Source organism: Tyto alba, unplaced genomic scaffold (assembly GCF_018691265.1).
Source record: "Tyto alba isolate M040663 unplaced genomic scaffold, T.alba_DEE_v4.0 Super-Scaffold_27, whole genome shotgun sequence".
NCBI lineage: Eukaryota > Metazoa > Chordata > Aves > Strigiformes > Tytonidae > Tyto > Tyto alba.
Window position 1 is genome coordinate 33,450,670 of NW_024881301.1, and position 14,286 is coordinate 33,464,955.

At 41.1% G+C, this 14,286-nt stretch overlaps 1 protein-coding gene across 1 annotated transcript; it reads right to left on the reverse strand.

The window, feature by feature from the left end:
• On the reverse strand, positions 1-13,146 carry CUNH7orf57 (chromosome unknown C7orf57 homolog). The gene is made up of 6 exons (XM_042798245.1): positions 10,865-13,146; positions 10,019-10,128; positions 9,727-9,889; positions 3,553-3,653; positions 2,358-2,495; positions 1-209 (listed from the first exon to the last, which is right to left on the reverse strand). The coding sequence occupies exons 1-5, from the start codon at positions 10,895-10,897 to the stop codon at positions 2,372-2,374; spliced, it is 531 nt and encodes a 176-aa protein (XP_042654179.1). The 5' UTR covers positions 10,898-13,146; the 3' UTR covers positions 1-209; positions 2,358-2,371.
• Positions 13,147-14,286: the final 1,140 nt, after the last annotated feature.

Consider the following 14,286-nt stretch of genomic DNA (forward strand, 5'->3'; position numbering starts at 1 on the left):
GGGGCTGCCCCTATAGCCCCCTCCCCTGCCACCAAAAAACTCCACCACTCACTCAACCCAGGACAAACACACATGGGAATAGTGAACTATATAAGCCATATAGGGCTCTACTTTTTCCAGTAGTCTTTTAAGTTACGTATTACAATCCTGAAATGGTGGTTTTGACTCGTTGCTTGCAGGTGCTGGTTCAGACTATGATGGCTCTGAATCTGCAATAAAAAAATATTAAAGTTCTTAGGATAACTTCTACCACAAGAATAAAAAGATCAACTAAAATTTTCAGTTTCCCTCTCATGTTAAAATGCATACAAATTCTAGTACTTTTAATTTTTAACTAGCAAGACAGACAAGCTTCTTACAAAGTTTGCAATATGATGCAAATCTATAACTCATTTGTGTTGGGTTACAGATTTACATATGGAATGGATTATACCTCCTGTCTGATGTGTCTTGGACTTATCCTACACAAGAGGTAACAGAGAAAGTTCCATCTCAAAAGGGAGCTGCAAGGTGCTCATACTGTCAATTGCTTTGGATGAGCAGACAAAAGTACTCAAGTGGGTAGAAAATACAAGCACTACCTTCAGTGCATGCCTGAAAGAATTAAAAGGACAAGGTCAAAACTGAATTAAGGTACATGTCTGGATGAAACCATACTGTTAAGAGCAGGTAAAAAATTTCCTTTTACACCCGGATACAGAATCAGTCTCAATCCAAATAGTAATGATTGATAGAGGAGGGCAATACAAGCAGAGCAGGTGTCAGGTTATCTAAGAATTTGAGAAAGAAAAACATGTAAAAAATAAGATGTATATATATGTCAAACTGTGCAGCATACTGACTTTTCAGCAAGCCTTTATAATATATCCAACATTTTGTTCTCTATGCATAAGTGGTATAATCAAACCAGTATCATGATTTCTCTGAAAAATCTTCAGCTTCCTTTATATCCCAAATGTTCCATTAGAGACATACTTCACATTAAAGAAATCTAGTATCACCAAATGAATGAATTTGAGGTTTCAAAAATCCCAAATCCTTTCATTTTACTCATAGTAATGGAAAAGAAAAACATCAGTGCACAAGAAAGTTAAATACACTCTGAAGACAAAAGAATAATATTCAAGGTTTTCTTTCATGCTAAGGAAGAGTACTTTTAGGCTCCACAGTTGAACTGTTATGTCATTGTGCCTCCCAAGGCAGCACCCTCATGATCAGTTTGGATACTTATGTTGACTTTGGAGAGTGGCTTCTCAGGTTATGCACCCTCCTCTTCCAGGTCCAGACTGAGATCTGCCTTCATCCTTTAGTTTTATAGCAGTTTTTCTTTTGAACAATTAGATAGAACTTCTAGTTTTCTCTTTACCTGTTTTCTTCTGATACTCACCTGGAGGAAGAGGTTCTGCACACATATAAAAAAATTACTGTAGATATATTCACAGAAGTCACAAAGATGAATTCAGGAAGTGCTAAAAATGTCACAGAAACTAAACTAACTGGCCTCTAAAACTTTCACACATTCATATATCAAGGTCAAGGTAGTCATGGCAAACCCCAGTGTATACACAAGCATTCACTGATATAAATGAAAAAAAAAAAAAAAATTCCAGCGCTTGCAATGTATATATGTTCAATAGCATTTTAAAAGGTTGCTATAGAAAACTGATATACCCACCATGGTTACCAAGTCATTGTGAAAAGCCCAAGCAAAAGGTCTTTGCCAGAAGTAAGGGGAATTTTCCACCCTTTAGCCTTTTCATCTAAGTGTTTTCAAGTGGTGTCTTTCATAGCTATTCTCATTGTGAGTAACAAAGTAAGGTTTGAAATCATAGGTCAACACTGGGTAACTTTTTCTATCTAATAAAACTATTGCAACGTCACTGTCTTCAATGATAGGCATATTTTTATTTTGACAAATTTTTATGAACAGTGACCTATTTATTAAACATAAGTATCGATGACATTTGTCACAGAAGTTTTCAGAAAAATATTAGGGCCCAAAGACTATTCACAACAAATAGGTAACAGGTATTTTATGGTCTGCTTAAATTTAGGCAGGACGATGGCTGTGTCTCTGCAGCACTGTACAAAAAACACGTCACACAGAAACCCTTGGATCAGAACAGAGTATACTTCTGCAATTGTGAAGATGAAAAAAATCCATGAAATCCCCTGCCTTCGCTAACTACAAACAGGAGCACTCTTTTCTTAGCAGGTCATAGAGTATTGTAAGCTAAGCATAGTAATTCAGTAAGTCTCACCATATTCAGAGAGCCACACAAATTATTCAAGTTACCCTCTGCTGTTACCTTGAGATCCCAGCTCACTTTAAAAGAAACAGCTTTCAATAATTTTACCTTTGGACTGCTCACTATTTTCTGATGGTTCTTGAATCTTTTTTTCCCCATCCAGGATACTGCTGAAACCAGTCAGTCCCATAACCATTGCTAATTAATTTGCTAAATCTTACTGCTTCACTTTTTCTCTGAGCAGGCCTGTAAATCCAAATATATTAAAGAAAACAGTAGCATAAGTAAACAAAAATGGGGATTAGGTAGGAAAATTTTATTTGACACAGAAAGGGCAACAGCCTTATAGCACATTTTATTTCTAAATAACTAAACATATATTCTACGTGTAATCTTCTAAGAAAAAAAGCAAAACAATACAAAAATCCCAAAGCACACAACTGTGCCTGATTCAGTAATGTGTAATTTTACATGAGAAGAGCCATCCCTTTTATTCAAATTTTACATGTATAATACTTACACAGTTCTGGCCCTAGAGAAGGAAAAGTGAAAAAGGGAAATTACACAAAGAATATGTAAGTAAAAAAGGCTGACAATACTCATTCTGTGCTGTACAAAGGTGAAATTTTGTCAGAGATTTGCTCTTAAGTTTGTTAGACAGCTTAATCACTTATTTTGCATCATTGACATACTTCTAAAACATACTGGGATTACTGATGACTGTGCAATAAATTTTTAAGACAAAGTATGCAGAAACAACCCAGTTGTGCACACTGCTGATTATGTGATTACATCACATCACAGGTGACGTAATAATTTGCTTAAAAGACTATTATCTTCCAGGTGTTCATTACAGTATTTTTGCTGTGCCTGACCTTATATAGGCTACAGTTTGTGTGTTTTCTTAAAATGGTAGTCCTAGTTCAGTAGGCATAGGTTACAGAGATACAAGTAACAATGTACATGATCGTTTGCATCTGTTCACTGGTATTGAGAAAAAAACCCAGACACATTAGAATATAACAAAAGTGTGCTACATGAAAACACGCAACTTTATGCTTAGTTTTCCCAAAGCAGAGTTATACTGAATAGTTTTCCTATATGACTTAAAGTGCTATTATTTTAGTTGTTTGTAAAACTATTTTAGTATCACACTTGATACCAAGTTTAGTAGCAATAAGGATCCACAAAGTCTATGCACGTACCCACTAATCTATGCAGTTTCAAAAGGAGTTATATTATTTGTATGCACAAATAGTTGCAGGCTTATGAGTTTAATGGATTTCATAAGTGTACTACTTACATAGGTGGGAAAGAAAGCTTATTTTTCCCACTAAATTCCTTGTTTGTGGAAACATTCGGCATTCTGTTTGGATATTTAGGGTTTATAGCCGGGAGCTTTACCTGTGTTAGAGAAATCATAACTTAATAAAAGGAGTTATGATAAAAATAGCCAAGAAGATTATATGATCATATAACCTTCAAAAGTGAAGGTTATATTCAAGGCCCTAAATGTCCTCAAATTTTACTATCTATATTATTTCCATAAGTAAGAGTAAAGGAGTATAAAGGAATAGAAAAAAGATAAAGCATCACCTTAGTTATTCAAGATGACATCAGCTGTTTGTTCAGTATGTGAATCATGCAAAATGTGCTTTCCACAAGCTTTTCCCTCAAAGTACGCTTCAACTCAAAGTTAAGCTTCAAATTCAAACCTACCCACTGCAGCCTCTCATCTTTGCTCATTTCTCTGTATGCAGTGTATGAAAATATCCCAGTCTTACTAAAGTCAGTGGGACCAGAAATTAATTTCCAGTTTAATTACATTAATTTATTTTTATAAAAAGCATGAAACATACCATATAATAAGAAAACAGTTGTGATACGTTAACTAAGAGGTTTGAAATTTGAAGAAATACAGATGTATTTGGGGAAGTCTACAACAGAAAAGTGTATTTTAGTTTTATCATCTTTTACTTGCTAATGACAGGTGAAGAAAGACAGTGTTGATTGAAAGGGAGAAAGATAAGATGACACCCAGAACGCCAGTGAAACGACATCACAAACACAGTAGGACTGAAAGATGGAAAGCCAAAGAGTAATGAAGAAACATCAGCAACACCTATCAAAGCTGTTTATTATAACTTCGATCAAAATCAACAGCTGCTAAAGTGTCAACTTACTTCCCTCTCAAATAAAAGCAATAAATTAACTATCTCAAACAACTCCCAGATATTTTTCACTAATAGCTGATAAGAAATTGAGGTTAAAGAAAAAACAAAACATCTTTAAAGACTATTTATAGCTTCCTTCACTTCTTGAAGAAAACAAGGGGAAAAAAACTCCTGAAGATAGCACAAAATTTTCAAAGCTTATTAACAAAGGTTTTGTATTATACTAATATATCCTTTTAATTAGAACTTACATATTATTTGATCATTTTCTCTTTCAAACATGCAACACAGGAGAGTACCCCATAGGATAAAAGATATTACTAGCAGGTTATTAAAAAAAAGATCAGGGTAACTAGAAGTGAAATTAATTGCTCTGTAAATGTAAAAGTACGTTAAGGAAAAAGATACTTTCCACCTATGTGGACATGCCTACTGCAATACAGTTAACAGAGCAAAAAATTATTAACAGAGTAAAAAAATTAGATGCATTAGCAGCAGTTGCACTTGAATTGCAGACACTACAAAACAACTCCCATGAAAACATCCATGAGGAGAGGATTCAAAAATAGATCTAAACGCACTATGGATTCTCAAGGAGCCCATGCACATTTAGTATGGAAAGAGCAAAGAAAAGTATAATGGCATTTGAATACATCTAATCAGTGAACGAATTAACCAGCCACTAAAAGAAGCAGGCTTAAATGTTCAGAGTGTAAGTTTTCTTATTTTCTGGGAGAAAGGCCAGCCTAGGACAGACAGTTCTACTGATTCTGAAACAGGACGTCAATGCAAACCAACATGTTAAGTCAGTGCTAAAATCCCTACAGACTTCAGTGGAATCAGTTTCGCATGAAGAAAAGTTCTAGAATCTGGTAAAGAATAAGTGGATGGGCTAATAGATTTTTGCCTGACTGATGTTATGTTGAAACTTAAAGAGGTTAAAAACTGGGCCACTTGTCAAAGAAGAAGAGATGATAGTAGCAAGAGCATGCAGGGATGTCAGAGGCACTGATGTCAGATGAAGGGGGGCTTCTGTTGTCCAACTGGGAGGTTAAAAAACACATTAGCTGTTTAGAACTACTTTTCAAATCCATTAACACTATTCTCTGCTGAAACAACCTATTTGTGTTTTACATTTCAAAAATGGTATCCTATTGTGCAAAAAAAATGATAGTGCTGTCTTCTGTCTATCATTAAATTGTACCATTTCAGATCTGACATACCATGGAAGTTTCAGATCCAGGACACTGTTACCTATCATTTCAGCTGACAAAACCGATTTAATTAGACAAGTAGAAATCATCAAACGCAGGCAACCTTTGTCACATATTGAAGGCATGATGGCACACAGGGCAACACAGAAACACAACCTGTTTGATAAACAGAATATATAAATAGCAGATGAAAAGAGATGAGACTCTCAGCACCAAAGTGCTAGAAAATAAAGCCTAGTAATTAAAGAGTTAATTAAAGGGAAAGGGTAAAGGGGAAGCCTCCAGAGATTTTGTCTTGAGACAGACAAAAGCCCAACTTCTAAAGTAAAGGAAAAAATGGGGAAAAGAAAGGCAGTGAGAAAAGACATGAAGGTTGCTAGCAAGTCTTGTGCACTGTTTTAAAGGTTGTCTTTGTTTTCTTGGTATTAAATGAGACAGGCTAGCTTCAATTGCAGCCATCAAAACATTCCATAATGTTCAAATCAGCTAGCGAGTGACAAGAGGAGCAAGGGAACAAATCAGAATTTGGTTTTGGAGAGCATCTGCAATCCCGTCAGTTGCTGTCTGTTACTTTGCTGGGCAAATTCAGCATTAAAAGCAGACCCTCATGTCACTACACCCCAATGGTTAGAGCTGAGAAGGCATTTTCACTTTGACAAGCCTCTATTTTAACAGCCATCAACTTTCCCAGATAACGTATGCTATGTAAGACATTTTTTACATGTTCTTGGTTTAAAGCATTTTTTCCCTTTGCGAAGAGATGAAGATGGCAACAACATACCCTAAAAATGACTACCTACATTTATTATACATACACATTTACTACTCCCAGATTCAAGAAACATGAATGTGGTATGTATTGTATATGAATTGTCTGGCTGGTATATGGATACCTGCTGTCGTGGTTTGAGCCTGGTCGGCAGCCAACCACCGCAGCTAATCACCCTCCCTTCCCCCTCCCCACCTGGGAATGGGGGAGGGAACTAGAGTGGTGAAGGGAGACTCACAGGCTGAGATAGGAACAGTTTAATAATGGCAATAAAATGAGAACAATGATGTTGATAGGGAAAAAAAAAAAAAAAAAGAAATATAGAAACAGGCAATGCACAGTGTAACTGCTCACCACCCGCTAACCAATATCCAGCCCGTTCCTGGCCAGCGACCTCAAGATACCAAGATCCCACAATCACAATCCCAGAAGCAAGAGAGCTCCTTCCCAACCACCCCTCCTTTATATAGTGAGCATGACGTTCCATGATATGGAATATTTCACCGGCCAATTAGGGTCAGGTGCTGTGGCCGTGCTCCCTCCCTGCTCCCTGTGCCCTTGCGCACGGGCAGGACATGGGGAGTCGGAGAGTCCTTGAAGTCTCAGCAGCAGCTGAAAACATCAGTGTGCTATCAGCATTCTTCCCATACCAAACCCAAAGCTAAATTCAAAACACAGCACTCATCTAGTCCCTGAAAAGGAGTATTAACTCTATTTCAGCCCAAACCAGGACACCTGCTGCCAGCATGGAAAGCTAAAAGCTACCAGATTAAATCCTGGCTCCCCTGCAAGCAAGGGAAAAATTCTAGATCACATTTCAAATCTCATTCTGAGGCAAAATCCTGACCTCAGATGTGTAATCCTTTTGCCACAGCACATACATATGCATGTATGCATATATACACACATATTTCAGCAAGTGCCTGAAAGAGATGACTTCAGACATGAAGTAGTAATCTTACTGGTTTTGCAGGAAGACTGCACAATGCTGAAGCTAACCCTGATACCACCTCCAATGGATCTCCCACCCATACACAGGCCTGTCTCTTTCTTAAGGTCATACTATTTTCAATGTAACCCGGCTGGCCCACGTGATGCAGAGGTGAAAGGATGCTTCCAGCTGGGCTAGTAGTCCGTCAGTTCGCCATGAGTACAAAGGCTAAATCCTTCATGCACTAACATATCTTTGCTGCTTTGCAAAATTCCCAGAAGAACGAGAATTATCCCCATAATTAAGGCGTTAGCGCGTAACTACGGGATCCATCTCGAGGCATGGAGAACCATGCAACAGTCCCCTGGATCTCCAGTCCTCCACTACACAGTGACAACCATACTATGAGGAACAGTGGAGATTCTAATACTTCAGAACAAAGTGGCATTAAGGCTCAAAGGTTCAGAGCAAGGGTCCACTTGGGAACAATGTTTTGCAAACTGAGTCGAAGAGGTACCCTTAGAGGTTAAAATGTTTTTGCACTTCTCCCTAAGGGTACCCTTTGGGATTTATCTCCAAGATTGCATCACGCATCTCTCTTCTGAACAACTGCTTAGTTAGACTGGACTGAAAAATGTTTTCAATATGTTCAGTTTCAATACTTGAGGTAGTTTGCTGCTGCAGTATCATCACATAGTCAAATAAATAAATTGAATATTCCTTAGAAGTTTGCCTGTGGTGTTTTGGACTACATCTCTTACATTTCAGCAAACAAGATATATGGTGAAAAAAATAAAATCAAGACTGATAGGGTTCACTTGAAGACTCTTCAGGATAGTACTCTTAAGGCATAGGATAGAAACCTCCTGTAAGAGGAGATACAAGAAATAGATGTGAAAGAACCACCATGGGATGTTTCAAGATACATCAGATGCTTTTCAGAGTACAAGAAAGGTACTGTGAAAGACAACCATTTCAGAGATGGTGGTGTGGAGGCAGAGCTAAAGCTAGAGACAGAGAATCTGCCTTCTCAGGCACCTAATCTTAAAGAAAAAAATTTGGTAGATTTAGTACCTTAGACAAAACTCAACTTCAGCTTCCAGAAGAACAATATAAATTCTGAATCAGGACCTCAGCAGATTTGGAATCTGAGCTGAATATATAACATATATTCACTTTGTACTTGGTGATAAATAAAACACATGGGAACTTTCATTCACATGAATGAACAAAACTGGGTCTCGATCAAACTCCACCCAAACAGAAATGGACCTCAGTCGCACTTTACTGGTCACCACATGGACTTGAATTACACTTACTGTTATGAAAGTTAAATTTGACTCTTAGAACACTGAAGATAATTGGTTCTTAAAAGACAGTGAGGGACAGCACTTCCTCTCCATCCTACTTTGATCCTTTAAGAGGCTCCATGTCAAGCTAAGTTTCTATTTTCAGTGCCTTAAATCTCTGATTGAAAAAAGAGTTCACCTACAAGCATCAAGCAAATTATAGTTTAAGCATATGTTGCTTGTTTGTCTGTTTCCACAGGTTCAGTAAACATTCCCCAGCCTTTTCAGAAATGAGGTTCCAATTTATGCAAGCCATTGTTCTGAATTTGGATTAGTTACCCATCTCAGCAAAAGCCAAGGACTTTTTTTCCTAAAATGTCCAACATCTGCTGCTCTGTTCAAAAGGGAAGTACTGGTGTTCAAGTACATCAAATGCCTTTCCATGTATACTCCAAAGACCTATGGTAAATGAGGCAAACAAAATCACAGAGGATATTCAAGAAACATAAGGCTTCAGCATCTAAAATGGGCAGGGAAGGTGAAAGAAGGAGGATGGGAGAGAGGTTTCCAGACAAAATGCCAAGGTCATCACAGAAAGGTTTGTCGTGGGCACAGCTTGGGCTATACTTCTTTTGTCTTTGATACATCTTCCATTCAAAGACAGTTAGGGCATTAGATCTCTTTGGGCACTCTCTTGAATTTTAAGCTAAAACAAACTCTTTTTTCAGAACAGTCTTCTGTTCCTTCCTCCTTCTTTATTCTTCCTCCAAGATCACTAAACAGTAATTCTCTTCACCAACAATGAATTGCAGGGGAAATAAAGCATAAGAAGATGGAAACTAACTACTAGCTTTCATTCACACCTAAGTATAAGCATCATATAATGTGATTGGAAACTGCATTTCTGGTTCTTATGCTGTATCTGCAGCACTTAAGAGAAACACATCTTCTCATTCTCTAACTACAATATAAAAATTGCTACTGGAATACAGAAACTTGGATGGACTACAGCTTCCATTCTATAAGAACCCACAGGCCCAGACAGTGTCTTTACAAGCTCTACAAACAAAGCACTATCCCAGAGTGCCTCTCCATCCTACCTTCTTTTTCTCTGAGTTTCCTTTGTCCTCAGCATCACGCTGCCAAACACTTTCCATATCAAAATCAAAAGGCACTCTTCTTGTCTCATAACTATTACCATAATGGTCATCAGCCTTAAACTCTCTGTGAATCATATAATCTGGCAGGGAGGAAACATAGCTCCTGCAAGGAAAGATTTAGCACGTGTTTGTACAAGGGATATATATCTTGCACTTCAGTACAAAAGTATTCTGAAATGCAAACAGGTGAAGAGAGAACCCAAGAAGCTACGCGGGGTCTCAGCAGACTTGCCATGGCTCATCAGTCGCTGGGGGATTGGAGCAGTGCGAGTACCAGTCAGGTGCAGCATATGCTGCTGGAGAGGACTTCATTGTCGCAGGTGTGTAATGCTTCCGTCGGGTCTTAAGAGAAAAAGACAAAAGCAGCTACTTTTCTGATTTATTATCTGGTTTCAAAAGCATTACCTTTGTTTTCAGGTTGCTCTTTTATCAGGAAGAAATGCTTGCTTTGTTCAGTAAGGAGCACTTGTCTCCCTTGATAAAAGTCTGAACCTTACAGCATTGCGTTACGCTTGTACCTTGTTTTTCTTGCTGCAAATGCATTAACATGTACCAGTCTGTTAATTCATATTTCTGCTCTTAAGTATGCACACAAGTCATCTGCTCAAATTCCTGAAGCTTCCTTCTTTGATAAAGGAAGTAACAAAACCACGGATCACCTTGGTACAAGAACAGAGTACGTACCACACTGTAACAAACTGAGTATCAACACCAAAAAACACTTTATAAACCTGTACCAAGTTTTTTTATGATGCTTTTTTGTGACATCATTTTCACTAGACCACTACTTAAGTAAACCAAGCATAAATTATAAAGATCTCACACAAATGCAGCTAAACAGTCATAATCTACTTAGATATACACATTTTGCTAAAAGGTACATATGCACAACAGACTGCAAGGATGTCTTGACAGGGTGACCTCTTACTGCACATTTTCAATCACTCATTTTTTCTATGGGTTAATTTGAAAATTCCAGAGGATTCTTCTCTAGTATCTACGAACACTTTCTACCACCACAATCAAGCACAGCCAAAAAAAAACATAGAAGAAACAAACAAGCAAGACATATGCTCACCAGGTCGGCCTCCTTGCTTTGCCAGTCTGTCATAAACTGACTCAGTCTCTTTGATCCACTTCCTGCAGCACACAGATGGCACTTCAGGAGGATCTTTTGCAAGGTCACCAAGACCCAGAATCTGAGATGTTGGAGGAAGTGGGTTCTTCAAAGTTGCAGACTTCTCTGGTTGTTTCAGTGGCACGTGGTATTACCATCCTGCAATACTGGAAAAGAAAATACTTATGGTAAAAGTTAATTGCTAGTATCCCTTTTCCAGGCAACTAACAAATCGAGCACCCCTGAAACTTGAGCGACATGCTGCATTTCAGCTTGGAGACAGACCAGGCTTGCTTATTCTGGGTGTATAGTACACGTAACTTCTAGAGGATCAGATGTAACAAGGGAACACCTTAGTTTCAGTTTTGAAACAGTATTCTACTTTTCACATAAAGTGTTCTAATACAGGGGATCGTGCATCTTCATGCAGAAAACTACTTCCAAGATCACCAAGAGGAACAGAAGACAGCAGGAAACACTTAAGCCTTTGTTTTCCTTTCCTTCTCACACATTAACAAAAATAAAGACAGTACCTGTCTGTTTGCAGGTCTCTTGTAAAACAGCCAAACCCAATCCCCCAAACTGCCATCTCCACAAATAAAAAAAAAAAAAAAACAAAACAAAACCACACAATTCCCCACCTCTCTATACATTACTTTCTCAACTTCTAGTAAGCAAAAAGAAAATATTAATAAATCCTCATCAATGGGAAAATGGGAGTGGCAGACAAGAAAGAAAAAAAGAGTCTAAGGAATTATGGCATGGAAGTTGCACAGGACACTGACTGATGTAACTCAAGTGCAGCAAATGCCGTTTCATAGGTGTAAGGAAACTATCTTAAGGCAGGCAGACTATTAGGGAGCCCTTAGGTACACACAAATGTTAGCAATGCTGAAACTCTGCTCCAAGAAATAATAACCCAAAGCACTTGCTCTCCCTGGTATCAGGGGCAAAGAAACATTAGACCGTGCTTGCTGTCACTCCACTAATTGGTCTATCAGAACCTGCATGACCTAATTATCCCAAATGCTCTCCTTTTCGGCACTTTGTTGGGTTGACACTCTCTTGGATCTCTACTGCACGCCATGGCTTAACATTAAAAAACAAAATTTCCTCTAAAAGGCATCAGCAACCCCAGTCAAACAGGCTGAGCTCTACTGGGCTTCACCTAAAGGTCAAAGTGTTTCAGAGTGCTTTTTTCCACCTGACATTTCCTAGAAATCCTCTGCAAAAGGAGGAAATGCCATCATTCGGCGTGCAGGATGACACCAGGTAAAGCGATTTCAGGATGGCAAAAGCGCTCTGAGATCAGCCAGTACTTGAGAAAACTCGAGTCAGGTGGGAACTGGACAGCGAAGAAACGACGATGTCCCGGCAGCCCTAAGCAAAGGCCAGCGGTCAGCTCCCCGTTTTCCCACCAAGATCTTCCCAGCATCCATCCAGACGGCAAGCTCTCTGCCTGCCGCCGAGAAAAAAGCTCCTTCTCTCCGCCTTGGCTTCAGCAAGCGTCTGAAGCAGGACGGGCGGCCAGGCACCGCGGCTGAGCCACGCGTGACCACGGACACAGGGCCGGGGTCTAAACAAAACGGCGTGGGGGCTGCGCCAGGCCCTCGGTGCCTGCCCCTCACCGTGCCGCGCGTCGGCCTCCCTCCCACAGCCACGGGCCGAGGTGCCCGCCCGAAAGCCTGCCCAGCGGCAAGGCGGCACCTCGCCTGGCGCACCAGCGCGGAGCGGCACCGGCGGAAAGCCACCGCCACCACCCCTGGGAAAGGAACCAGCGAGGCGGACAAAGCACCCGCCCAGAGGATAAAGGCGCGTCACGGCGCTGCCGGAGCACGCGTGGGGACCCGCGCTGCAGGGAAGCCTGCAGGAGCAGCTCCGGCAGCGCAGCCCCGGCTGACGGGAGACGAAAGCCGCCCCTTCCCCGCCGCCCCGGCCGGGCCACAGACCGCTCCCGGGGCAAGGGGGACCGGCCGCGCCCCGCCCGCGGGGGCGGGGCCTCCAGCCGCCAGGGGCCCGGCGGAGCCGCCCGAGGCCCCCCCCGCTCCCCCGGTCAGGCGGGTGGCGCCATCTTCTGCTGCAGGTGCCTTGCGTCCCTCAGTTGTCTTGGTTTTCCTTCCGGCCCGCAGCGGGAGGGCGGCCGTGTTTCCTCCTTTTTCAGTGGGTTTGATTTGTGTCCTTGAGCGGTGCGGCTTCCTCTGGAAACTTGATCAGCTCCTCGCCGGCGGTCTGCCTTAGGAAAAGAAGCAGATCCTCTGAGGGGTGCAAGGAATTTTCTAGCAGAGCGAAAGGGGCTTGTTTATTCCTGATGAACTGAAAGGTTCCAAGCCTTTCCAGAGCTTCCTGGAGCAGCGAGGAGGAGTTGCTGTCTTGCAGAGCAATGCATGCTGTGTCTTGGGAGATGAGGCTCCAGGGGTGCAGCGCAGGGCACAGCCACCACCGTGTATCTCTGGAGTTTCCCTGGTTCCCCGTGACATACAGCTGATCTGAGGAAACACCCGATAGCCCCCCCTTTCAGGGGAAGCTTACACTAACCCGATAGCACACACACACACACACACACACACACCCTTCTTGGGATGCTCACCAGATGGCCTCCATCCATCAAAGGGCGGTAACTCCTCTGCGATGGAATAAGAAAGAACAAGATGGGCCATTGATGGTCCGTATCAAAGGACGGTAACTCCCTTGTGCTTGAATGGAAGGAAGACAGGATGGGCCACCTCTGGTGTCTCTTGTCCTTGAGATAGGAGAGGAACTAAAACCACGGAGCCATGAAGACAGAGGAGCTGCAAAGTAGCCCAGACTTGAATGACAAGGTGTATGGTGACTACAGGACTGAGTTTGCGCAGAAGTAAGGGTTGTGAGAAACAAGCCCACATATATATAAAAAAAAAAGTTTTATTGGGGTCAAAGTCAGTGGAGCAAAGAATACAGCGCTGGGTGCAATGGCACGCCCTGCAGCCAAAAGGGGCTCCCTTTTATTGTATAAATGGTTACATATTCATCTACCCTAATACATATGCATCACTACTCCAAGGATAGGGAGGGAATATTACAATTAGTTCTGAGAAATCATTAACATATCCCCCCACCCCAAATTCCTCTCATCGCACTTGCGCAGTGCTCCCTGGTGGTCGTGGGCAGGGGTCTGCAGATGAAGGCTCATAGTCTTCATTGTGTTCGCTAGCTGACCCTCACTTCTGCGCCAACTCAGTCCTGTGGTCACATACACCTTGTCCTTCAAGTCTGGGCCAATTTGCAGCTCCTTTGTCTTTATGGCTTAGTCATTTCAGTTCCTCTCCTATCTCAAGGACAAGAGATACCAGGGATGGCCCATCCTGTTCTTTCTCATTCCATTGCAAAGGAGTTACCATCCTTTG

What these genes read in the sequence shown, in the direction of transcription:
- CUNH7orf57 (XM_042798245.1), bottom strand. Translation starts at nt 10,897, where the DNA reads ATGACAGACTGGCAAAGCAAGGAGGCCGACCTG. An exon ending in AAAGCAAGGAGGCCGACCTG is followed by an intron (nt 10,129 to 10,864) that starts GTGAGCATATGT and finishes TTTTCTCTTAAG; the next exon opens with ACCCGACGGAAGCATTACAC. An exon ending in AAGCTTTCTTTCCCACCTAT is followed by an intron (nt 2,496 to 3,552) that starts GTAAGTAGTACA and finishes TTGGATTTACAG; the next exon opens with GCCTGCTCAGAGAAAAAGTG.